The following is a 27,408-nucleotide window of genomic DNA, read 5'->3' on the forward strand; positions in this document are numbered from 1 at the left end:
AGGCAGCCAATCTTCTTGCTTCAACTCCGGAGGAAGCCGATTGGCATTTGACTCATCACAGCTTTTTGCTTTTTTATTAAACAACGAGTTCCACCTGTAGCTGCTGCTGGAGATTTTGTCAGGATAGTTCAATCCCAAATACAATTTAGATTTAAAACTCTTAACATAAAAACTCATCTCTAATTGAAAACTATCCAATTTCCAAATATACAACAACAAAAAAAGCATTTGTAACTTTTTTCTTGCTCAAGCCATTTCTCGGAGTATTTCTCCACGTCCTCCCTTCTTCTCAAACCCGGTCTCGGCCTCATTTTTCCGATCCTTTCTTCTCTCCCTCTGTCATTCCTTTATTTTAATCTTAGCGAGAAGAAGTGTCTCCCAGGAGTGGGAAAATGAGCAGGACAAAGCATGTGGGGGTTCGAGAATCATTTGGAACTGGAAGATGCAGTCTTTGTGGCGCAGCCAGCTGGACATATAAAGAGACGGGGGAGGGTGGTGGTGGCTGTGGGGGGTGGTGGTGGAAAAGAAAGCAATGCAAAGCCAAAGAGGTGTGAGCAACAAGCTCCGGGTGCTTAATGTTGGGACCACAGAGGGGACGGGCTGCATTCCCACCGGGCCAGACCCGGCATTCAGACGCATTCAAGCAGAACTTCTGGCTCGCGGTTCACATCTTCAGGCCTCTTGCCCTCTGTTTGGGATATGGTTACTGTCACCGCCCCACGAGATTCCAAAACCCAGAAAATCCATTAGTAAATTTCGGACAAAATGTTCACTCTTATCCCTGAAGAATGTCATTCCGTTGGTGCTAAATCAAGCAGATGGCAATGTTTGCAGTCCTTTCACAGAGTTTGGTAAATAAAATCTGATTGGTGCTCCGTGTGGTAGCTGTAAAAACAGGAACGCAACATGAAATCTGATTTCACTGAGAGGTTAGCTACTAAGGATCGGCTACCTTAGTCCCTCCACGTCGAGAGGCGGAGTGAGAAAGAGAACACCGTGATGAACTAAAGCTTTATGCCGTGGCAACAGATATTTTTTTTTCTCAGGGTTTTTATGTGCAATGAAAGAAGCTATTTTTAGAGCGCTTGAGCTCTTGGTGTTGTTTTCTCTCAGGAGAAAAAAAAAATTGACTCTAACGGGTCTCTGTGGGACAAGATGAAGGCTCAGAGGGGGGTGAGGTTGCCCTCTAATGGCCCCATTGCTGCTCAGACACATCTCCCGTTGAGGGCCAGAGAATGGCCCTCTAAGGGTTTTTATATGACAGTGCTGAGAGAGTGTATGACTCATTATACACCAGGATTAAAAAGGCAATGGATACACACCTCAAAGGCCATAGCATTAGAGATTAACGTTCTAATTAAGGATTACAATAGAAAATGCTGTCTTGATTCGCTGTGTGTTTTGATGTTTGAGATGTGATGGTGAAATAATGGTTTCCTGTTAATTGGAAATTAGTTTAATTGTCCATAAGCAGAATTTAATTCCATTAAATTTTAAAATAATTTATGTTTTAAACAAACATTATACTGTGTTAACCCTAACCCTAACTGAATCGTAGGGGCTGGCTACAGATCAACAATTGTTGAGGTAATGTAACGCGTCAGAAAAGGCAGTTCATCACATTTTGTTGAGTATGAAGCTGCCTGGCACCAGACCAGTCAGGGTTCTCATGCTGACCTTTTACTATTGACCACATGGCCAAAAATGAGTAAAACTGGACCAGAGTAATGGACAAAGATGTCGAATCATCTGTCCGTTACCACTTGGATAGTCAGATGATCATGAATCGCTACTCTGAGCAACACGTGACGCCAAAGTGCTTCATGTGAAAATGAAGGAACAAAGACTCACGTTAAAACAAGAAACACGTGAAAAGAACAAATAAAAAACAAATTAAACGTCATATGAAGAAAATAAAGGTTAAGATGACAAATTTGAGCAAAAATAACCAGTGAAGACATGGCATACTTTAAGTGGTAAAGTAATCTCTGAACAATGTCTGAAAGTTGCAGCTGCAAGGTTGTGAAATTCAGGTCTTTTATCGTTTCAGTCAAAAAAATTACATTATTCAATGGCAGAAAATAATCCAAGACTACCGATGCAGTCCTATATCACTCTCAGACAGAGATCACTGCGGCTGAGGTTTAGGTTTATTATTAATGCACTGGTGTTACTTTAGGTGTAGCTGTCTAGTCTGCTTGGAATTGGTTTTCAGCAACATGTTATTAAAAAATGTCCTTCCACTGCAATTTCAATGATGTAAGGACAGCTTTTATTTTTAAGTCTTCGTTAAATTCATTCATTGAGAAAAAAATTCAGTAAGTTAGGCACAGAGCAACTTTTTTCGATCCACAATCTGACAGGAGACAGATATTTGCGAGTTGATTTATGTGCAGAGAAAATTCACTGCAGCTTCGACTTTTCTACACCACCTTCATTTTACATCCATCTATTATTGTTTGCAGGTGGATGTGATGTACAACCAATCAGTAGTGGAATCTGCTTCCTCCCAGGCGGCCACTCAAACCACGTGTAACGGGTACCGTAGCGACAGCACCGCTGTTGACAGATATACTCCTGGAGAACAGGAGAAAGACGAGGAAACGGCTTGTTCAGTTCAAGTGTCATGCAGCAATTTATTCAAGTTTTACATCCAAACATACTTGTTGTATTGAGTTTCTTTCTTTACAGTTTATATATTCAAAGTTCAACCTTTTTAATACATTTCAGTGTCCATAAGTGACAAAAACAAACATCTTTTAGCGACAAAACAAACATCTCTTTCCTAAACACATATCCACTCATTCTTCTTCTTAGCTTTCTAAGCTATTTATCTAAAATGAAACACATTAGACAGTGGTTACCTTAACCAGCTACTTTTTAACTTAAGACAGTACTGCATTGGACGTTCAATAAACTAAAGTCCTTCATAAAACCAAACGTCATTTTTAAAGTCACTTTTTTTTATCATCCTGAATCCTAATGGTAAAAAAACTATTTTAACACTGGTGGTGGGGACCTTACAAAAGCCAAAACAGAAAAATAGACATTGAGTTCTTCAGTTTCTAACGGTTTTTCCAGCATAGACTGAAGTGGGTGAAGCGCATGTATTAAACAGACTTGGCTAATGGCTAACGTTAGCATGTACACCGTGCGTAGTTACTTTCTTCAAACAAAACGACACAAAGTCAAGAATTGAATAACTAATATAGCTCATAACTATTCCAAATACGTTCACAGATGTTCCAAATATGTTCCAGCATGTCTAATTATTGGATTAAAAACCTATTTTCATATTTACCCACCTGGAGAACAGGAGAAAGACGAGGAAACGGCTTGTTCAGTTCAAGTGTCATGCAGCAATGAGGGAAAATACAAGCAGGACACTAAAACCGCCACCCGCCCCCTGCTGGCGTGGGGTAAATATTACAAAGCACATAAAAAAATAAAGGAAAACTCTTCTCCAAAATAAAGTACAGAACTTGTATTAACAATTTCAAGTCATAAACACAAATGTCACACTTTTGTGGTCGCCACACACGCATACCGATTGCAATAGGATTGAGGAAAGACCATCCAGACATGGTTGACTTGGTACTTTTGTTTGATTGTTGCAGGCGAGCCAAGATGATGTATGAGACTCATACTGTGCAGACAGGCAGCTACAAATTTGCCTGGCTAGTTGACTGGTGGGAGGCTGGTTTGGTGGGGGGTGTTGCTAATTTTGACAGCTAATTTGGTTAGCTGTCAAAAGAAAGCAAAGAAACTATTGCACACGTTTTGCCTTCTTTAAGGCTCATTTCTCAAAGATATTTCTGTTCAAAAATGTGCGTCTGTTTTGTCTTACCTTTGATCAAATTAAATGCTATCGGCTGGAATAACTGTAAATGGGTTATTCTGCATTTTCGCTGGGCTTTCGTGACTATTTTGTTTATTGCTATTTTTAAAATGAGCTAACCTAAACATCTATTTTGCGTCAAAGCATTTCTCCTGCTGATCTGGTTTTCAGAGGTATATCCTCCTCTCTCTTTCCCTTAAATCAATCAAACCAGAAGTCTCATCTGACCAGATGAACGGTGCTCCCCCCCCCTCCTCTCTATCTAAGCATGAGGTCTGAAACTTGTGTTTGATCACTATTTGGCCCTCCTCCCTTTAACTTTGCTCTTCCCTGGAGGAAAAAAAAAGAGAAACCCACAGTGGAGTGAGACTGGGATGAATGGAACATCTAGACTAACATGAGGAGGAAGAGGAGCTGAGGGAAATGAAGAGCGGGATCCGGTGTCTGAACATTTAGCTTTTGGGGACAGGTTGAGGGTTTAATGATCAGTGTGAGTTTGACTTTTGCGGTGAAGATGCTCGTCCGTGGGTGGCTTCTTGGCGTATTCTGCTTTCACACCTGTGCCGGGTACTCGCAGCAGTGTAAGTTCCACAGCGTATGTCTAATGGAGCCAGAACTGCTGGACGGGAGCTTAAAGAACCCGTTCAAAGAGCATATTCGTCACAGCCTGGGAGAACAGGACACACCTCACAGAAACAGGGCACACCGAAGAAAAGGTAAGGCTCAGGAAATACGCCTGGTGAATTAGTCAGTAGGAGATTAACATTGATTTGACTTTGGTTTGATTTGTCCTCAGATACATGATATTTTGAATGTTTCTGTTAATCAAGAAGTAAAGGGATCAAAACAATTTCTTTCAGAACAAACTTGTCACTAGATAAAACTGACAGAATTCATTGGGGGACATTCCTGACACCCTTATATTTACCAAAAAAAAAAAAGTTTCTTCGTCAGTTGCAGTTTGATTTTTTCTGGAATCTTAATTTTTATGAAAAATTATCTTTAGAAATCGTAATATGAACAGAATTGTAAAAGGTATTAGTCTTTAACAGTCGTCCTCTGCTTTCTTTTGTCTTTTTTCACATTGAAATTTTCCAAATGTCATCAAACAAATTTTCATTACTGACAACAGTAACTTGGGAAATTACAAGATTAAAAGGAGATTTAACTTATTAAGGGAAACAAATTATACCAAAGCAACCTGAACATGCGTGAATAAGTAACAACTGCCTGAACCTCAGAACTGGTTGGGCCATCCTGTTCCAGTAACATCTGCCACCAAGAGTTTTTGGTAACTGTCAATGAAATTTCGGCAAAGAATCCTCCCATCGCTGCGGAGGATTTAGTCTTTGTCTTTCATGCAGAATTGTCTTTATTTAGCCCCATTGGAGGGTTTTTCATCATAAATGGCCTGTTTAAGGTCATTCCACAGCATCTCAATTGGACTCATATCCAGACTTTGTAACCAAAGTATACTCTGGCTTAAGGTAACAAAGTTATGGTCGGACATTTTCCTTCAGAATTTCAGTAAGAGGCAAAATTCATGGATGTCATCGAGATCCTAAAGGGGCAAAGCAGCCCAGGACTGAGGCAAACGAGGCCTACAGTGCTTTATATGTTGCTTTGGGATCTTTTGTTGCCTCCTGGATGAGTTGTCAATGCACTCTTGGAGTACTCTTTGGTGGTCAGCCACTGTAGGGAAGGTTCACCCAGTTCCATGATTCCTCCATTTGTGGATAATGGGAGTCCAAAGGAAGTGTCTTTGTTACCCTTTCCAGGCTGATAAATGCCAGCAACTTCCTTAAATTTCTTTAGATCAGGTCACAATGAATGTTCTTTCTTTTTAGATCTTTTGCCATGATGTTAGACAGATGCTATTAAAGTAATTTCCTCATTCTAGGTCGGGCAGTAATCAAGCGTGACCTTAAAACAACATATTGTAGTATGTAATTTACAGTGAATGTTGTTGAAATATCTGCTAGAACTTAAAAGATATCCCGGAAAGACATTCAATGTCTTTGAGGAGCTTCTTTTTTGTTTTCATGCTCAGGTTTTATCTACTTCAATTCACAAAAGTTTAAGCACTGCACATATTTATGTTGACTTGCTTAAAACAGCATTCATTTTGTTGATTTCTTTACAGATCTCAATGGACTTACGTTAAGAATTCACTGTGAAGTCACTGTTTATCACACTCTTCACTACAGCTGACACATTCTTTCTTTTTCGTACCCCAACTCCCCGTCTTTTGCTCATTTGCTATACTTCCCCTGACCTCTTGGTCAACAGCTTAGAAAAGAGCCCTTCCTTCAGCAAATCTCGGCCTCACAACATTCCCATGGGTTGTGTTTTGGAAGGCGGGATTCATCCCTCATCCTTTCTAAAGCTTTTGTTGTCGACTGAAAGCTGGCTGATGCCGAGACCATCAAGCCCACGTTGTTGGATCAATATAAACATCCATCACTTAGCCTCGGTCCTTTCTAAGCCTCACAATGAACAGTTCACTACACAATGCTTTGTTTGTGTGAGCCATTCCAGGGAATGAACTAGTGGTAGTTCACTTATTTCTGGGTCATCCTAGGAGATTTTATTTATCAGGAGGAGTGTTACATTTGTGCCACATATGCTACAATTGTATCTAGACTCGTCAAACTTTTTTGCATTGTTTATTGTCATTATTTTGTGTTTGTAATTTGAGTTTTATTAGGATGTACGTAGGTGGCAAACCAACCCAAAGTTGGATATAATTGTGAAGTGAAAGGGAATTGATACGGCTTTAAATGTTTCATATGAAAAAGTCAAGAACCGTTGCTTATATGTGTATATATATTCTGATACCATGACAAAAAAAGAAAGATAAATAATTGGTCAATCAACTACCATTGTTGAAAGAAAGCAACAAGAATTTCCATTTTTGGATTGGCTCAGATCAAAACTGACATAATGCATAGAGACATATCTCAGAATACCTGGAGCGTCAACAAACACTGGTTCTACAAAGTTCTAACATTGAGGTCTATTACGTGCACATCACACCTTTCAAGTTTTAATATGCTCATCCTCCATTGTATTATTTTCCTTCTCCTCAATTCAATTCAGCTTCGTTATATAGCTCCACCTCACAACCAATGTAGTCTCATGGCACTTTACATTTCAGTCAAATCACAGATGCGTTCCAATTGTTCCTAATTATCAAACAATGCACTAAGCTCAGTTCATTATTAAAATTAGCTTAAAACGTTTACATCCAAGCAGTTTGCACCAAGGCATGTAGCGACAGTGGAGAGGAAAAACTCCCCATTTACAGGAAGAAACCTCCAGCAGAAGCAGAACCCGGCTCGGTACGAGCGGCCATCTGGCACGACCGACTAGGGGTCTGAGAAGGCAGAGCAGAGACACAAAAAGAAATGGAAGAACTGATGCAAGATTCAGTTCTATGTTAATGAAAAATAAAATGTTCATAGCAGGAGAGGGAGAAGGTTTAATTGTCGGCAGCGTCGCCTCAGCCGATGCTCTCCTCGAGAAAGGAGCCACAGCTACACAGAAAAATTGACCAGGTGTAGCATCTATGGAGAGAAAAACAACTGAGAGAAAACATGACGTTAACAGTTGAAATAACAACAAATAATGTAAATTGGAAAATAGTAGAAGAAGAAAGTGAGAAAAAGTGTTCAGTTTGTCCTCCAGCAGCCTAAATCTACAGCAGCATTACTACAGTAAGGGTTAGGATAACCTAACCCTTAAAATGAGGCATTAGAGGCAGAGCCAGGGCTACTCCAAAGCTAGGCACTACTGTGTTGCATGAAATCCAAATAAAATACACTAAGGTATATGTAATAAAGTATGCAAGACACTGGATGTAAACCAAGTCATATTGTTATTTCTATTGTTTTCTTTTAGATGTTTATCCCGTTTTTCATGTCATGCCCTTACTCCACAGCTGTTTAAATTCAAGCAGCACACAAAATCATTAAAACACACACATTTGCACATAACAGTTTCAGAAAAGCTGGTTTAAAACTTTAAAGCCTTAAAACACATTGTGGTATGTGGATGTAAAATGTCCAGGGGCAGGAAAACGTGAAATGCAAACAAATCAGATGAACTCCGACATAAAGTGCCTCGTAATGGCTGACATACAGCAGGCTGAGAGATGTACCGTTTCCTTCTATTGTTGGAAAGCAAACAGGCCAAGAACGTCCTGCCTCATACAGTGATGGTGACAGAACTGCTCCTACAAAAACAAACCAAACAACAGCAGAGAGTTCACAGCGCCAGCATCAACGCGTCTGCTGCTCAGGTTTTCATTATGTGGCTGTGATAAAATGGTATATTGAAGTAACAGTGAAACTGAATCTGTTGTGATTTTACAGTTAAAAATTAGACCAAAAACAAAAAGCCTTTGTGGACTTTGATTAGTTTAAAATTGCTGCTGTGATCCAGCAAATATAATATCAGACAAGAAAACAAACTGTTACTGTAATTAGAGCAATGCGAAGGAGCTCATACTCAGCTTGTTTAACTTAATGCATGTCCCTTCAGAAGGATCTCTGTAACATCTCCGGGAATCTGTCCTGGCTAGATGGAATATTTTGACACTTTAATTTCAATCTTGGGAAGTTATAAAACTACATACACAATCAAAGCAGAAAGGAATACATTGGGGGGCTGTAAAGCTAACATTCATCCTACTGGAACTTGTACGTTTATTTAGCTGTTTTCAAAATAAATGTACAATACTCGTTGGGACAATAAAAGACATCCATCCATCCATCCATTTTCTGTTCACCCTTGTCCCTAATGGGGTCGGGAGGGTTGCTGGTGCCTATCTCCAGCTACGTTCCGGGCGGGAGGCGGGGTTCACCCTGGACAGGTCGCCAGTCTGTCGCAGGGCAACACAGAGACATACAGGACAAACAACCATGCACACTCACACTCATACCTAGGGAGAATTTTAGATAGACCAAGTAACCTGACAGTCATGTTTTTGGACTGTGGGAGGAAGCCGGAGTACCCGGAGAGAACCCACGCATGCACAGGGAGAACATGCAAACTCCATGCAGAAAGACCCCGGGCCGGGAATCGAACCCAGGACCTTCTTGCTGCAAGGCAACAGTGCTACCAACTGCGCCACTGAGCAGCCCAATAAAAGACAAACGGGCTTAATTATCTCAACTTCTCGACAGTTCAGTGTGATATAACCACACAAACGTTATACGTTTAAAGCAATTTATTATTTCTTGCTGTGAACTACGGTGACTTGTTTCGTTTATTTTGAAACGGAGGCAAACAGGAAGTTGTTAACTGCGTGTTGTCAGCGTGTCTAACAGACTGTTTAGTTTGACGCTCATTTCGCTCAAGGAGCGGCAAGCTAGAGGGAGAGTTTGTCCGTAAATTTAAAAGAAGACAATTGACAGACCGACCAGTGAAATTCCAGTCAGACCTCAGCGTTCAGCTAAAGAATCTTAGATTATATTATTACTGTTAACTCACCTAAAGATGAGTGTTGGAACATGTCTAGTAGTTGCGCTGTTTGGGTCCCTGCTCTCCGGTAAGTTCACAACAATAACCTCCTCATTTTCATATTTCTCTAAGTATATATGAACAGTGATTCATGGGTGACTAGTTGGGTGAATTATTCAGATGTATTTTTGATGAAACGATAACTCATAGCATCATACTTCATTGACATACTGCCTGAAAACTTTAAAAAAGCCTCAATTTACTTCCCTCAGATTCTCTCAGGTTTTCCAGAGCTGTACCAAAATTATATGGGGCCCTAATCAGCACTAGGTTTAGGGAACCATCTGTTGAAAGAGTGGTCTGTTTTTATTTTTATTTATTTATTTAAGTTTAAAGTCAGTGATAATTCCCCTGTTTGTAGTAGATAGATATTGTAGTGTTGTGAAATTGTTTATTAAAATAAGATGTACCCTGCTGGTTCCAATCTTCTTCCACTGACCAATGATGAAATACTCATATTTAAATTTATTTTTCAGCTATGCTGAAATGATGAGAGCTGTTCATTTGGTTGACACAGTCGCTTCCCGTTTAAAGACTCTAGATTAGGATTCACTCTATCTTCAGCGTGCTACTTATCAAATATGCAGGTGTTCTGGAATTTACACACATTTCTCGTTCATGTTGTAAATTGTAAAGGAAGTGGAAATGCTTCTACTGTATCGGATGCAAAGAGACGACCAAACTGTACTAGTCTCGTGAAAACGGATCCGAAATATTCTTTGTTTTCTTCAGTTCTGCGGTGCGTTTTGTTTGACTTGATGTTCCTGAGACCGGCTGGTTCCCGGTTTCCTCTCATGTCAGGAAGCCTATCACAATCTTCCCGTTTCCTCCAGTGTGGTCATCCGACTTCATGGGAAGTCCCGACAATGGCATTCCACTGGCGCTGGCTACAAATAGCCATTGTTTGGGAGTAGCAGGGGTTTGAATGTGTTAACTGGAGATATTTTCTTATTGTGAACCACGAACTCAGAGATGTGCAGTATTGATGACTGGGCGTGACAAACTAACCCTGGTTAGTATAAGATGCAGACCTGCTGGAGCTCATTTCAATCAGTAAGTTCCGTGGCATGGCTTCAGCTTTTAAGTGGATGCTGTCCAAACCTTTTGTCAGGCGAGCCAAAATCATCAAGCAGAAAGTCCTCGCAGGTCACAAATTATTATTACTATTTTTTTTAAATCCACCTTTTCCTTTGGTTTGCTTTTTACCTGGTTAACAACAAACTAAACATGCATTATCTTAATTATGCGACTAAAAGAGTTATTGTAGGAAAGAAACGTGCACGTGTGCCTAAATTGAAACGGCGTCCAGTTTGCAAATTTGAAAGACGAATGCTTTGTGACGCACCTAAGAAGATTTAATTAGTCAGTAACAATTTAAATATAATTAAACATAAAAAGCCCCCCATCTCCATCACCCACCTGTAGCCAAATTAGTAACTTTCTTGAGTTTCAGAATTTCAGGGCTGCACGAACCCACTCCATCAACCACAAATGGACTTTGGACACCTCTGATTTAATTAGTACGCACATTTTTTTAAAGAGTCAGTGTTGGGGCTATTGGTGAGCTTCATATAATATTTTATTTCTCCCCAGGCTAGTTTTAGAGAATATTTGTTTTCATCTGTACCACAGGCAGCAGTAACTCACAGCATGATGCTGGCACTTGTGGGCTTGTAGATTTTGTTGGATTAAAAAAAATGTTTTTTTGATATTCAGATTTTTATAAACACATTTTTTATGTAAATGTATATAAAAACCTACTTATATAACCTTTCATGTCTGTATTAAATATCAACAACTCAAGGAAAATATTTTTCCATGTGAATGAATGCTGATTAAAGCAACAAAGTGTTTCAGTTTTACAGATCACTTTGTGCTCAAGTTGCTTCTCATACAGGTTTCACATATAAATAAAGTATATTTTTATTTGTTGAAATGAGTAAGACTTTCACAATCATCTGGTCCCACATTTAGCTGATGCGCTGCATCACCTCTGTGTCCCCTGCAGGTAGCAGAGTCCGGACCGAGGAGACAGAACCACGTATAGTCCACCACCCCTCTGATGTGGTGGTGAAGCTGGGCAGCCCTGCCACTCTGTCCTGCCGCGTGGACGGCAGCCCCAAGCCGACCATCGAGTGGCTGCGGAACGGTCAGCCCCTGGGGACAGACAAGGGGGACGGCCGGGCGGTTCCCATGGTTCTGTCCGAGGGGAGCCTGTTCTTTCTAAATGTGGGAGGGGGCAGACGTGGCCAGACCCACGAGGGCGTCTATGCCTGCGTCGCCACTAACAGCGCTGGCAAGGCAACCAGCCGCAATGCCTCGCTGTATATTGCAGGTGAGATGGCGAGGGGACTTAGAGGGGTCTTAGCTGCAGCGGTATACCTGTAGTACCTGTAGTATAGTTTCAGGATCAGAGCGAAGCTCGTTGTTCTGATCCAGCTCAGTGTAAATGTGTCTCTGTGTTCCTGCAGTTCTGAAGGAGGAGTTCAGCGTCCAGCCCAGCGACGCCGAGGTGGCAGAGGGGGAGGTGGCTGTCTTAAACTGTGGTCCGCCGCTGGGACATCCAGAACCTAACGTCATCTGGAAGAAGGACGGCGTTCCCATCAGCAACACAGACCACCACTACACTGTAAGAAGCTGCTTTGATTATGGAAACATGTGAATATGTTTTCATCCTGAGGTTCATGATTCTAGCACAGAGTCGTAATCAATGATTTGACTAATCCTCACACAGAAAAAGCGAATGGATTATAAGCTGTAAAAGCAGTCCCTGCATCCATGTACTCAATGCTTGATGGTTGAAATAAAATGTTCCACAGATGCTGTAGCTAGTTGATCTGTGCTGCTTGCTTTGCTCTGCAGAAGCTGAGCGGGAAGCTGATCATCGCGCCTGCAGAGAAGAGCCACTCCGGCTCCTACGTGTGTGTGGCCCGGAACATCATGGGAGAGAGGCAGAGCAGGGCGGCTCGACTCTCTGTGCTGGGTGAGACCAGATGAGAACAAGTAGACTAAAGGCCCCGACATACTTCATCTGAAGCAGAACGGCTCACGTATTCGCGCACACATTTCATACAACAGGGCAGACCACCTCCCCGCTTCGGTATACGTCACCCAACGTCCTGTGTTTTGCTTTTACCAAACGGTCATGTAGCTCACGCCACACTTTTCCGCAGTGAACAATGACACTACGATTTCCATCCAGTGGGGTTATTCACTATTTCCCAGTCTTATTTTCATAGGACCTTTTATACCAACACTGCCATCTGAGCGCATTTCCGCATTAAAACACTGCAACAAACTTCTGACCAATCACACAACACTTTGCATAGAGCTCTGTTGAAGCCTTGTGTCGAGTTCGGCAGGCAGCTGCCTCTCTGCAAACCAAATGACACAGTTTTCATCTGTGTCAATGAGAGATGATTTCGGCACTTTGGATGAATTATGTTGTTAAGCACTACCTTTCTTCCTTCATTTGGGTTTCTTTTTAACCCACCAGTGGGGAAGAAAAATACCTCTCTCTCCAAACAAACTTGTGGCATATTTACACTGACTGGGGTTTTGCTGTAGCACTTAAAGCAATTCACAGAGTTTCTTCTTTTATCTACCGCAGGTAAGCCTGTGTTGGTGCTGAAGCCAGAAAACGTTTCGGTAAAGACGGGAGAGTCTGCCCATTTCTACTGCCAGGCTAGAGGGGACCCTCCTCCTACGGTGGCCTGGAGCCGAGAGCGGGGGCCACTTCCAAACGGCAGGTAGACCGCCCTCCATCTACCTTTGTTCATCAATGACACGGCCAGAACACTGTGTGCTGGTCCGGTGTTGGAATCTGTCCAGTGTCTGCCCTTTGTCTCACCTGTTGACTGCTGGGATACACCCAGATCCACATGTGACCTTTAACCCAGTTTGTAGGAAATGAAGGAATGAAAGAAGAGAGCATCTACAGTAAATGCTCCATATTGTTGCGGTCCAGTTTATTTTCCTTTCTTATAAGTTGGATAAAGTTGGATAAATTTGAATAATTTACTTGTACACTAGGCCCTGTGGTATTCACAGGGATTAAGGTCCGTGAATAGCTAACATCTGCAAATAATTGAGACCCCTTTAAAAATGCTTGTCCACCTTGGTATTTCAGCTTCCCAAGGTGCAATTTCCTTCAGATATTTTAGATTTTTTCGTAGACATTTTCTATGAATACTAAGCTCTGAACAGGCCAGGGTCCACTGAATAGTCTGCTGATAGCTGGGGTCACAAGTCTCCTCAGACTTGATGGTCTGAAGGTGAAAAGTATGAGTAACAACTGGTTCGAGTTCTTCAGTTACTTCATGATTTTTGCACTTTCCACAAAAATGAAAGCTATCTGCCGAGGCTTTTTACGTTCGGAACAGAGACATCCTCAGATAGGTCAACTGTGAATTGTTTCTGAGGAACATTTCAGCTTGGTGTACCTGTTTAGGTTTGACCAATCTTTGCTAGTAACATGAGACCGTCAATTCTTCCCGCTGCTCGGTTTGGTTCCAGGTATCTCATAAACCCGGACCAGACTCTGCAGCTCCATTATGTGACGGTGCAGGATGCTGGGAGCTACACCTGCACTGCTGCGAATCATGTCGGCGTCGTCACTGCGGTTGCACAACTTCAAGTTGAAGGCGAGTAGTTTTCATTCTCTTTTTACAATTATTTTGCAACTGCTTTATGTTGGAAAAATATCCACAACAACAGACAAACTTCCCAGAAGCGGTTGTTATTACTTCATAATAATAAATTCACAGCAGACATGGTGCATGCTAACAGAGAGCTGGTGCTTTGAAAGCGAACTTGTATTCTGCAGTGCAGATAAAGATGAATTACCCTCATGCTATTAGCTTGCAGGACATACAATGCAACAAAATAAACCAGATTATCATATAATAGTTACTTTACAGATCCATATCTAGGATCTGTAAAGTAAAATTATCCGTTCACAAGTTCACAGTTCATTTGCGCTGAACAGCGCCTCCTCTAGACCAATCCGCATACTGCACATTTCAGAACGTGATCCTTTCAAGCTGACACGGTGCCATTCCAACTCTATGTCTGTTTCTTCAAGCTAACGGCTGATGTTCTGTCAAGCCACATAAAAACTAATACGCACGCACACGTCCACACACACGTCCACACACACCCCCTCCCCATACCCCCCCTGCCCCGATACACACACACACACACACACGTCCCAGTTATCTGCAGTACAAAAACTAATGTGATCGTGAGGAAGGGAGACATAGTACACATAAAATCTATAGATTTACAGTATTTATGAGGCTTTTTATTTATTATTTACCAGTTCAATTATTTCTTGTTTTAATTTCAGTGCAATAAAACATATTTAACAACCTGGCATGTAGTCATGTACTAATCCATTTACTTGTTTATTTGACAGGCTGTAAATGCACTGGCACTGCTTTCACACTTCAGTCAAAATAAGCCCATTGCACCAAATGCAGCATTATAAGACACAGCACAATTATATAAAACAATAAGTTACTAGTAGAATACAGCAATGTAGCATAAATGGGTTGAAATGTTTTTTTTGTTTTTTGCCCTGAAGTTGTGACTTGAAAATCTTCAGGAATTGTGTGGTTGCATCCATCCTTCCATCTGTCTGTCCGTCTGTGCTGGTGCCTATCCCCAGCAGTCATTAGACAAGAGGCAGGCGGCTGCTGTTTGACTACGCAGCAGTACATTTTCTTTTGCTCTAGTCAGACTCATATTTTGACATGATTAGTTATTTATTTCCTTGCTCATGAAAAATGGTTTCCTTGGAACAAAGGTTTCAGTGAGATCTATCTGATTTAGTCTATTTTTAAGCCAAGCCGCGACATGGCTTGGTAGAAATGACCTTCTGCAGCCCAAACGATGGGCTAAGTTGCGACTTCTGTTTTGTCCTTTAACTTTCGTTAACTGTCGTGTTTCCACCGTAGACCACTTGATGCTTTCTAATAAATGTTATTATGAAACATTTGCTGTTGCAGAAGCTCCCAGCACTGAACAGAAAGACTTCCACAGAGAGCTGTCAGCCTTACGAGTGACCCTGGAGAATGTCACTATCATCGCCTCGGAGTCCAACGTTTCCCTCGTCCAATGGAAGGTATGAGAATCCTGTTTTCAAGCTTTGTGGGTGGACTGTTTGAGTGTTTGATCTGTGTTTGGTGTTTCCTGTGACCAGCTTCAGTCCCTTCCAGCTCAGCCGCACTACCTCGACGGCTTTGAGGTTCTCTATCGCCCCCTGCTGCCTGTCAGCTCAGACTGGGCAGCACTGAGGGTCTCGCTGCCGGGCTTCCAGGCTCAGGTCGGCCCCTTGAAGAGGGGCTACAACTACGAGTTCAAGGTTCGTCCTTATGGGAGCAGCCTGTATGGAAGGGAGAGCAACACTCGGCATCTCCGAGTCCCTGAGAGAGGTGAGCGAAGGCTGGCTTCAGAAGCCCTCACCTGCATCTTCTCCTCTGCTTTAATCCACCAATCAAACTAACTCAGGGGGAATATATCGCCTCTTTTCATGCAGCGCCCAGTGCACCCCCTCTGGCCGTGTCCATAACGGTGAACCACGAGCAGAACAACACCGTCCATCTGAGTTGGGAGCCTCCTCCTCCCGACAGCCACAACGGCGTCGTCCAGGGCTACCAGGTGACCGCTCCCTGTCTGGCTCCTCTTCATCCGTCAACAATCGGGTTATCAGCTGAGAACTAGTCTTCTTTTTTACCATTACATGTCATTTCTTTCTTCCTCACTGCCCTACCTACTTCCTCTTAATATTGCTTTCTTCTTTTCTTCATTAGCTCCTTTGTTTTTTCCTTCCTTCCTGTCATTCTTCTCCTTACAGTTACTTTCTTCTTTGTTACCTTCTGTCCTTTCATCCCTCCTTGCTTTCTTCCTTCCTTTTTTTCCCATCTTTTCCAGGAGTGAGCTTTTTCCAGAGTTTACTGCTGTTCCCAATCCAAACTGGTTTGTTAGAAAACATTCTACTCTGCTGTTTTACATGAGAATCATTCTAAATCATACTAACAGTGTTTTTGAGACAATGAGCTTCCTCTCATAAATGTGTGAACTGCTACTTTAGGTTTGGTGTGTGGAGTCTGACGAGCAGCAGTACCACAACTGGACAGTGGACAGCGGTCAACACAGCCTGGATATCTCCACACTGGAACCAGGGAAGCAGTACTGGGTAACCATGGCAGCGGTGAACGGTGCTGGAGTGGGAACGCTCAGCGATCCTCATGGATTTGTCATCAGTGAGACCAACAGCTTTTTCAACTAATTTCTCTGTCATGTTCTCTCAGTGTCTGACCATCCAGAATGTCTGCTTTTACTCAGAGCCACAGCTAGGGGGCGCCTCAGACCCAGACAGCCACAACAAGGATGCGTTTCCCGTGCTGGCTCTCCTTCAGGACCCAGTGCTGATTGGCAGCGTTGGCGCCCTCTTGTGGTGTCTTCTGATGATTGCAGCTGTTTCCCTGTTCAGACGCCACAACAGCGCTGGTCAGCTGTCACCTCACCACAGCAAGGCTAAAGGTGACTTTTCAAAAAATATTGATTGTGTGATCCCTGCTGGAGGTCAATATTTCTAGAAGACAAGAAATTGTGTATTTATTTATTTGCTGTTTTTTTAGTTGTTTGTTTGGTTTTTTTCCCCCAGGTCTGCACAGATTGGCCAGTGAAGATCTCATCATCAAACACAGGTGAAAGTTCAACAGCATCATGTAGATTACACGTGTAATAAGACATGAGCAAAAATCAGCTTTCTACTTGGACTTTTAACGGAATATGTTTAAAATAAAACATTTTATAAAAATCAGGCAAAACCTTAAAACCACTGTTTGCTTTATGAATTGGTGGAATTTTATTAATCTAATTTCTACATTTCTTCCATTTTACACTTACACTAAATAAAACATGAAGCCTTGTAGAATATGCAATTTGTATTGATGGTTCAGGTTCAGGTGGGTACTGTGATGGTAAATACATTATACACATGCATAAACCTGAAATGGTGCTTGTAGCTGAACGGTTCTCATAAAAAACATCCATAACTTAATAATAAAATTCTTGTGAAGGATCCATATCCTTAAGAGTTGCCAAAGGCTGTTTCCTGTGAATAAAAGTTATAATTTTTAAAAACTTTAGTAACCATTTAAGATGCAGATTCAGCTGCAGGGTCCACAATATAGCGTGTCACAACCTTTGATCCATGGCCGTCAGGTTCTCACATTATACTTATTTTTTAACCAGTTACAATAATCATCTGTTAGCATCACCTTTAAAGAACCTGCCTGAAAATACCAAGTCCGATGTCTTTACTGATATTGTTTGTATTGGTGCCTGTTATATGTATTTAGCAATAAATTATTATTATTATTTTTATATTTCTTCTAGATTTGTATTTATTTATTTATTTTATTTATTATTTGGATCTCCTGCCAGTTACACTTGCACATATGTATATGTATTTATAATCACACTTACAGTTTTTCAGTATTTTTTTCTCTATAGCCAAGCAACAACATTTCTTTTGCCAAATTCAATGTCTTTGTGCAATGACAATAAAGTAAGTCTAACTCTTGCTAACATAGTTTCTATTTTTCTTCATTTGCATAAAGTCCTTATTACTTCTTCTGATGTGATGTTATGAGAAAATACTTCTAACTATTGTAGCTATACATAAAAGTCATATCAAAAACGTATTTTAAAGTCCCTATTGATGTATTTTTTCCTTCAACCCTCTCTACCTTTCTGTTGTGCAGGATGGCCGCTCCAGATTCTCCGTGGATGTCCGGTGGCTGGAGACCGCCCTTCAACCAGAAATACCAGGACTTGTGGGCCCAAGGTCACAGACATCCTGGGATCAGGAGCACCAGTAAGCGAAACACACACACGCTCTCAGCCGTGTGTGTGTTTCGTTCAAACTGTTTTGTTTGAACTGTCCCTGTAGCTGATATTTATAGGGGTCCAGTACTTTACATGGCAATCACAACTAATGTTGTCATAACAATATTTAACTTTGATATTGAATTTAATTTTCTTCCTAATGTTGTTACTGAAGCTTAAATTAAACAGCAGATGGGATTCTTTGTTGTTTAGCATTTGGGTTGTTTCATGGATAACATTTCTCATCAGTCCAGCATTAGGATAGTTTTAAATGACTAAACTCCAGTTTCTCGCACCTGTCACAACGTGCAGAGAAAAATACCAAAAAAAAGAGAACAGAAAATATAATAATAATATCATATAATGTAAAGCAATATAATATAAAATATTATAATAGAGTATAATATTATAGAATTTAAAAAATAGTATAATATAATTTCTGTTCGTCCAGGTCTTCCAGTCTCGTCCAAGCAGGACGGCAGGATTGTGGACTCAGCTGTTCCCATGGTGACCGACAGCTGTGGCGTCTACGGAACGTTTTATGTGGACCTGAAGGGCAGCAGCCTGAAGACCTTCAGCAGTCCTGGACGCTGCTCTAAAGCAGCTCACGCCTTGCCTCACCAGCAGGGGGCGGAGACGATCCAGATCTTCACCCAGCCTGACTCCAAGTCGTCGTCCCTCAGCAGCCAGGAGGCTCTGCCCTGGAAACAGGCCATACGTCCTCAGCCAAAGATGGGGGTGCTGAGGGAATCATGGGAGAAAAAACCCCACGGGAAGCCAGGTGGTGTAGAGCTGGGAGTGTGACGCTAGCGTTTTGCTTTTGGGGTTTATAGTGTGATTTTTGGTTCCAGTTCATTCTGACCCGTCTCTCTGCAGAGCTGCATGCAGTGAACAGCGTACCGGTCCTGTCACCCAGAACCCAGAATGGTCCCTCCAGAGCCTGCAAGCAGAGACTCAGCCATGTACCAGCAGGGCGCCACGGTACACAGATGTTGTGCTTCTGTCACACACTCCCAACAGGACAGTGTTGGAGTGTTGGAGCATCATCATGACTTCCTTTACCGTGTTCAGGTGGAGCTTCTCAGGGCGGGGAAGGAGCTGCTGGTTCTCGCTTGCTTCATTACTCTGCCTCTCTGCACTTAGTGGACCTGCTGCCCCCTCCACCGCTGATGTCCGCAGACAGAAACACCCTGTCCTCAGACGAGGGGTAAGACACGTCAGCGTGGTCCAGATAAAAATGATGCAACACTGTTTTTATGAATAGTCATAAAATTTCTCCAAAATACAACTTCTGTTTTTTTTTTTCTTTTTAAATATCATGACCTGTTTTCATTTACATTGCTTACAAAACTGTAGCATAAACACACACGTTATTTTGTTAAAATGACAAGTCAGGTTCTTATCGCCATGCCTGCCTCTGACCTGCAGCCTGTTCTCAAAGCCGACCAGCCGTCTGGAAGCTAATTATTATCATTAACGTAATAATGAAAACTAGAAGGAAAAAAATATTGCTGTTAAAGCTGCAGCCAGGAGGAGGGTCTTAGTGCTCCTTGCTCCCTGCTGCACTGCACCTGGTTTACCACAACATAGCCTGTGACAAATCCTAAGCATGGCCACTGATGATAAGTTATTTCTCCACCAATAGCACATTTAGCAGGGTGTACACGTGTTTGATTGACAGCGCCAAGACCCTGCCCCTGACTCTGATTTGTTCTTTTTGAATGGGAACAGCAGCACTGGGAGGAGATGAAGGAACTCCACCTTTTTACAGATTATCTGTCTCATACATGTATGCCGTCACGTGGTGACAGTTTGAACAAATATGAAGAAAATATGTTGTTGAATAAGTTACATACTGCAGCTTTAACTGAAATAAAAGTAAAAAAAATAAGGCTTTTCAAAAATATGGGCAAATGTTCATAAAACTAACTAACATTCCCTGATAGAAGTTAATTAATAGAGTGCTTAGCTGGAAGACATGTAAACAGTGTTCACTCTTACAGATTTCTTCCTCCTTTATGAGAACTGAGTTTGTTTGTGTGTTTGTTTTGACTGTGTTCAGTTCCAGTCATTCCACAAAGCTGACAGAGGACCTGGGCTCCATCCCATCAATTAGTCCTCCATCAGGTTACCATGGACAAGCAGGACCCAACAAGCACAGCGGCGCCCCCTACAGCCACCTGTCTGCTTCATCCTACTCCACGTTAATGGAGGCTGATCAGAGTCCTTCCCTGACGGCGCAGGAAGCCACTGAGTACCTGGAGCTCACTCCTAACTCTGAGAGATACAGGTAGGGATGGTTTACACCTCATTCTCTCCAGATGTTCCAGACGTGTGTCCTGACAGTCTGCCTCTGCTTCAGCAGCGTTCTCCCTGAGCAGCGTCCCTCCCTGCCCCACAGCTTCACCTCCACCCTGGGGAGCATCTGTGGGCCGGTCGGCTCGGCCGAGTCGGAGGATGGCGCGGCCGCAGGAGCCCAGCCGTTGCCGGCGGCGCTGTGTCATTCTGGCTTTCACAGCTCGCCGTCCTCCTGCTACAGTGACTGGGACAGCTCCCTGTGGAACACCTGGAGCTCGGCCATGGACAGCAACATGGACAGCAACCGGACCAGCCTCATCAGCTCGGTGGACAGCTGCTACACCAACGACAGCGCCACGTTCGCTCGCCTGCTGGCCGCGGCCGCAGAGACCATGAGTACAGCCTCGCTGACGGGTAGGAGGGGGAGGGGAGGGGAGGGTCTTACATGGCAGCAGTTAGTGGAGCTCTATACACACACACACATACACACATTAATGTATATCAGACGTATAACGGTACACGGTTTCAGTGTTTATTCTGTGAGCCTTAATCAGCAGCAAACAACAAATCTTTAGAAACCAGTTTGATTTTATTTGGTTCTCAAACCTAAAAAAAAAAAAAAGAGTAGAAAGTAAGAACTGACTGGAGATTCGGCTGGAACACAACTACTAAAACTACTTAAAACACTTTCGATATTTCAACAACTGAGTGTCCCAGCTGTACCCGAATGCAGCATGTGCAGCTGTTGCTATATGTATGCTGCATGGTTCTTCTTCTTCTTTACCTGACTGAAGAAGATAAAACCAAAGATCTCAGTTTGCAGTCCAAGATGTGATTTATATGTTTCTCCTCTAGATGGTGCCATTCAGCCGTGATTCCTTACTTGTAGCACAGAGCAGCACTTCAGTGCACCTGCCTGAAGAGACAGCTTCTTAGATTTCACGTTTCTATGAAATTTCTACTTTCCACTCTAGAATCAGCATAAGGAAGAACAATAGTTGACGCAGCTAATTATTTAAACTAGTTTGTACATATATATGTAGTTGTGCACATGCCTGCTGCTTGAAGAGAGATGAATTCATTCCAATTCCTGCTCCCACTTATTTAAAATCTTTCATCAAACTGAAGTCTCAGATTTCTGCCCCTTTCTGTCACCTCATCCATCACTCTGCCCGTTCCCCACAGGATTCATTCCATCTGTCAAACTCTCACTTTCGGCTCTTTTCTGCCGTAACTAAAACCACCTTAAGTTCTGCTGACACGTGGCTCAACAGCCACTGCTTTTTTTCCATTTCATTTTCATGAATCTTTGAATCGGATCAACGTCCTCAGCGCGGATTGTTGTCTTGTCCTGTGTCCAGACTTCTCGCCGCCGGCCTCCCCCCTCAGCGCCTTGTACCCGTCGTTCTGCTCAGACGGCGATGCCTTCAGGGAGCTGGAGCCCATCCCCGCGTGGGACTGGAGCATGGCCTGGGTGGAGGAGATGGCCGCGCAGTACGGACCTCACTATCCCAGCAGAAACACGAAACCGTTCAACACTTAGAAGTTTTGCTGTGACCGTGTCAGTGAGGACAGAGGGAAAACTCTCTTTCCTCCAGAACAACGCAGAGCAGATTGACCTGACGCTGCAGGTGGAGCGTTTCACCAGCCGGGTTCTGAAGCTTCATTAGAAGCATTTCACTGACACTTCCACTGGAGATGCAAGCCTCATGCTGTTTGTAATAGTTTTTCTTTTTTTCTTTCTTTTTTTTTTTTTTTACCTCAAGGAACTTCAGCTACTACTTTGAATCTCTGAAATGACTTTCATGGTGCTGTGGAAGTTTTTTTTTTTATTATTCAAATTGTTTCCCTGAAAAGGAGCATAATGAGACATTTCCCTGGGGAGGTTCTCACCCCGGGTGTTCTCAAACGTCCGGAGAGATGCGGCGGAGACAGTGGAGAGAGAGAGTCTTAGAAAAATGCACTTCTTGTTTTCATGTGGATCTTTGCAGGATTACATTAAGACTGCGGTTCGAATCCATTATAGCATTATGGTTTTGTTGTGATTAAATGAAATGCAACGTATTCATGAAAAGGCTATTTAAAGAATTTTGAACGTGTTCCTAACCGTTGTCTTTTCTTCTGTCTTTGGCACTTCTCTGTATGCTGATGACTTGGAACGTCCTGATTGCACAGTAGGCATTGGCAGATACCCAGTCATATTGAACAACCTCATCAAAATAAATGCTATGTATATGATTGAGAGTTTGATCAGAAAGAAAAAAAAACACCATAAATGTTATCAGAATCCCTCATATTTAGTAACTATTGACAATCTGGACGCTGTCACTCACCTCTTTGTTTCTCCTCAGTCATTTACTCTGTTTGATCAGCATGCTGCTCCAACACAAGTTAACTGGTAATAAATCAGACTATGTAGCTTAAAACAGGCAGTTCTGACATTTGTTTCTGAACTTTTTTTTGTTTCGACCCATCCAGCCAGGACCACTTTTTCTGCAATGCTAGGCTAACATTAGCGTGCTGACTCTTTGTTTTGATACGACTCATTGATAACTTGGATTGCTGGTCCAGCTCATTGGAGCCGTTCTGCTCCATGAAATCCAGTGACACATATTTAAGATGCGGTAAGAGCAGCTCCCCGTGCTACAACCTGTGTCTGAGCACAGCGGACAGAGTTAAATCACATGACACACACACACACAAACACACAGGAAGCCTCCAACAGGCCACTTCAGCCTCTCTATTACACACTCTCTGAATGTCAGAGTAAAAAGTGGAAAGGACTTAGATCCTAAGTAGAACATTCTGATTTATTCAACAAAAGAATGGGGTAGAAACTGTCTTACAGTTTTGCAAGCCCTGTAAAAGAAAATAAGCTGTGATTGTAAAACATAAATGGACTCCAGGGTCTGTGTGGAGTTGTGTCTGACATGTTCACAGACTGTAGACCAACAGCAGGCATCAGGTGCTGAGGTTTTTGTCAAACACTCCACAAACAAAACGCTGTGATCTAGATGCCAGGAGTGAATTGCAAAGTCTCTTCTGGTAAATACACATTTTTTTAAATGAGTTTATAAAGTTTACATTATTCTAAAGTGCACATTTGCCTTATTAGAGATATAAGCATTTAAAGTGTAATAAAGATTTTAACTTTAAATAACTGCAATTGGGAGTATTAGAAGCAGATCTATTTGAAGCTCAGCCTTTGCTCTCAGACAGATGCATTTTTACTAACAGCAGCAAACTTTAGCATTTAAGAAAAAAAAATCTGCTTTGTATTTTGTACATCTTGAAATAAAATGTGATTTGTAATATGAAATAAAAAAAGTATATTTTATTCTGAGATGAGGTTTGTTCACTTGATTACACTTAAGTTGTTCTGTAACGAAACAAAGGACTGAAAGAAAGTATTAACTAATATTTTTTTTCATTTGGCCTCTTTATTTACATACTTAATTGATCTTATGCCAATCTGTGTCAATCTGTACTGTTCTTGAAATGTTAAATAGAAGCTTTTTCAACACATTACATAGACATCTTGATTGCATCACTTTAAGATATTTTGGTTTATGCTCATATTTCTTAAAACAACTGTGTCACAAATAGGCATCGGAACCACAGTCACTGAATTGAAATGATGACTTGTTTGTAAAATACCTCGAGACAATTGGTTCTACATAACCTGAAAGTCTAAAGTGTAAATAACCATCAGCCTCTGTTAAAAGAAGTTATCTACATAGTCATAATTTGCTTGAACTGTCATACTGCTGAGTTGCTTTATGAGTTAGAAACTTAACCTCACTGAGCCAGACGTCACAAACTGTAAAAGCCAGAATATTTTATTGCAGGTAACATACTAACTTACCTGCAACTTCTGAATAGAATCCCCAAACCCTTTTGGCCCGTCGCTGGAGGCGGAGCTTGCCATGTCATCCATTTTGTTGGGCAGTTTAAGCATCAGTCTTTAATGAGCACCGGATCAGCAGGTCTTCCTGTAACTTTAGCCTTTGTTGCTCCAACAAAGTTTGAACTTTCAGAGCAGAAGACATGCAGCATTTTGATTTGCATACTAAAGAACTAAAGCTTCTCCAGGAGTCCAGTATGTTCTCATAAACAGCTTTTTGAAATGATTAATGTGGCTCACCACCCAGGGCGCCAATCCAGCAGGGGGCTCCATACCATTTTGATTTGCGAAACCTTTATGCAAAATCAGGAAAAAGCATGTCAGGGACACTCAGTGAGCCCCTATTAATGCACGAAACATCAGGGAGTCTGCCTTAAAACTTTCAGCTCAGTTTGGGATTTTTCTTTTGCCCCTCAGGGAAGTGTTATAGTCTTCTAGCACATCTTCCAGGATGTCTTGTTCAAATCCAGGCAGAGAGAGAGAGAGAGGATTCCCACTGGTTCCCTGTGCTGTTTTCTCCTGCTGGGAGACGTGGGAGCCACAGGAGCAGATGAAGCAGCGTAGTCTTGTTTTTCACACCGACATGCTAGGCCAGCCATGTTAACGGACGTATAATATCTTATCATTCCAGATGATTCCTGTGAGACCTGATTTAATTGACCCCCCGGCAGCTCTTTGCGGCCTGCGCAGAGCGGGAAGGTGACGGTTGGAGCTCGTCCGTCTGACTTGATTAACCGAGGCCAACAATGCTGCTGCACCTGGCAAAAGGCTTCTAATTGCAAACGCGCTGAGGAGAATAATTACACTTTCATCTGTTTGCATTCGGAGTTAAACGGGAAGCGCGTTATTTGTGACTTTCTCACGCTCTTACCTGATGCTTCCTGTTCCGAGCAGATTGCGCGCTGATGAATCGGTGAGAGCTCTTGCAGAGTCGCCTGGATGTCGTTCCAGCAGAGGAGCCGGGAGGTCAGCCACGACTCCTCCACTAAGTCTGATTAATGATTTCCTCGACAGCAGCTTGTCGTGCCCCAGCAAAGCACAACACACTCTCTTTTCTTTTTTCTCCCCCTAATCCGTGCCCGTTTGGGTTGCTCGAGTCAGACAAGACCAAGAATGTGGAGAGGAGGGAGAGCTTTACCATCTGCTTCATTTAGGAACTGCAGGGCAGCTCCTGCTCAGGGCTCACGATTTATATGTAAAAAAACTAAAACCAGTTTGGAAATAACAGAGAACTGAAAAGCAGAGATAAACTTCTTCACGTCTTGACCAGGCCGCGCGGCTGCTGTTGTGGTCAGATTAAGCGAAGCCGACCTGCTGGTCAAAACATCCAGAAAACATGAAAAAGGACACGCAAACACACACACACACACACAGCTCTGCCCTGAACCCGCATCTGACCGGATTGTTGGGGTGCGTGTGTGTGTTTTTTTTATTTGTGCAGCATCCTGCCACAGGGATCAGCCCTTCTTCAGTGAGGACCATATGTTTGTACATGAAGCCCCGAGCTCTTCTGCACAGCACACACAACCCCGCAGTGAAAAACTGTGTGTCTGCTTGTCTTATTAGTGCTCACACACACACCCCAACAAGGAACATTGCCGTTGGGATTTTTGCATCACAGATTTCGGTCTATGCCAAAGTACCAGCTTTATATATATATATAGCATGTCTACAAAGCAGTGAGGCGTGTCAGACGCAGCCTGAAACCATCTGCACACTTTACACACACTGATATGTAGCTTTACAGCGCGTCTTTCTAGCAGTCAGCTTGTCTTAGCAAATCAATGATTCCCGGCCTGACAGCTACTTGATATTTACAACGGTTTGCAAAAGACCATTGGAAGTTCCTTACATTTTTCCCCCACATTATAACCACAAACCTGAGAGTATTTTACTCAGATTAATTTTTTTAATGTTTCACAAAAAGAGATGGAATGTCTTGGACAACATATATATATATATATATAGAAAACTAATTTTAAAAAATTTGTAATTTAGAGTTCAGGTAAATTTCCCCAACTTTGAATTTGGACGTCTCGCCCGGAACGTTAGTTGGAGAACACCAGCACCCATCCTGACCGCGCTAGAGACAAGGGTGTTAGAAAATGGATGGATGAATTTGGACATTGTAACATTAGTGAACAAAGGATGTGCAGCATCAGCTCCAGTGTTCTACACTGTGTTCTTCCTTTCCTTCTGCTCCAGTCCTCCTCGGTTCACACATTTATCTGTGCAGGATCCGTCCACTGCTGAAAAGACCTGCCTGTTGGAGGTTAACTGGACATTTTTTTAAAACTCTTTTTAGATATTTCCGATTCAGGTTGGTGCTCAGAGGGAGGTGAGAACAGGAATACATCAGTCACACAGGTTTGATTTACATCCACAGTTTGTCATACCAACAGCTCCGGGCGTTCATTTTGATCCAGTCATTACGCTCGCATCTGTATTTAGAAAACACGGCAGAGCTCTATTGATCCGTGAAGGAAATTAGGCTGGTTTCGCAAGCCACTGTCGGTGAAGGATATTAGAGGCTGTGAGGGGGAAACAGAACACCAGGAACAGAAACCTAATGAGGAAAATAGCTGCAGTGGTAATATTGGTGAGGCAGTTTGCTTATGAATATCATCTTCCATGTCAGTCCAGAGACAAGCAAGAGCAACACAATCACGGCGTATTCTAAAGTAGAATGTGGAACACAAGCAACAAACCGCGTAGGACTGCATCTAAAGCTGGAGCTGCTAATAGTGGGGACGTACTACCTCTGTCAGGCAGGACGACAACCCATCATGTGCCTCACACACACACACACACACACACACACACACGCCGCCGTGCTGACTGACAGCAGCGCTCAGCTGAGCTGCTAACGTTGTAATCATTCAATTAACTGCAAATCAATAACAGCCTTATGGATGAGGAGTTTCAGGATTGCTCTGTCGCTCACACA

General features: G+C 42.4%; 1 protein-coding gene across 3 annotated transcripts; it reads left to right on the forward strand.

The window, feature by feature from the left end:
- The first annotated feature begins 4,094 nt into the window (after window positions 1–4,094).
- Window positions 4,095–23,899, forward strand: robo4 (roundabout, axon guidance receptor, homolog 4 (Drosophila)). Of its 3 annotated transcripts, none has more exons than XM_028031472.1 (19): window positions 4,095–4,554; window positions 11,370–11,696; window positions 11,833–11,990; window positions 12,224–12,344; window positions 12,972–13,110; window positions 13,877–14,004; window positions 15,370–15,485; window positions 15,564–15,795; window positions 15,900–16,021; window positions 16,455–16,626; window positions 16,709–16,906; window positions 17,031–17,073; window positions 18,136–18,248; window positions 18,711–19,040; window positions 19,136–19,240; window positions 19,331–19,466; window positions 20,322–20,549; window positions 20,622–20,971; window positions 21,919–23,899. In XM_028031472.1, exons 1-19 carry the CDS (start codon window positions 4,320–4,322, stop codon window positions 22,098–22,100), a joined length of 3,435 nt encoding a protein of 1,144 aa, XP_027887273.1. In that variant the 5' UTR covers window positions 4,095–4,319; the 3' UTR covers window positions 22,101–23,899. The 3 variants fall into 3 exon arrangements, with proteins under 3 accessions (XP_027887273.1, XP_027887274.1, XP_027887275.1); XM_028031473.1 differs by having other exon boundaries at window positions 4,096–4,554; window positions 20,625–20,971; XM_028031474.1 differs by lacking the exon at window positions 4,095–4,554 and adding an exon at window positions 9,179–9,389.
- Window positions 23,900–27,408: the final 3,509 nt, after the last annotated feature.

The sequence above is a fragment of the Xiphophorus couchianus genome, chromosome 11, assembly GCF_001444195.1.
Source record: "Xiphophorus couchianus chromosome 11, X_couchianus-1.0, whole genome shotgun sequence".
In the NCBI taxonomy this organism is placed as follows: domain Eukaryota; kingdom Metazoa; phylum Chordata; class Actinopteri; order Cyprinodontiformes; family Poeciliidae; genus Xiphophorus; species Xiphophorus couchianus.

Coding starts and splice junctions, on each gene's coding strand:
- robo4 (XM_028031472.1), top strand. CDS start 4,320: ATGATCAGTGTGAGTTTGACTTTTGCGGTGAAGATGCTCGTCCGTGGG. Junction 11,697..11,832: donor TGCCTCGCTGTATATTGCAG/GTGAGATGGCGA, acceptor GTGTTCCTGCAG/TTCTGAAGGAGGAGTTCAGC. Junction 14,005..15,369: donor TGCACAACTTCAAGTTGAAG/GCGAGTAGTTTT, acceptor TTGCTGTTGCAG/AAGCTCCCAGCACTGAACAG.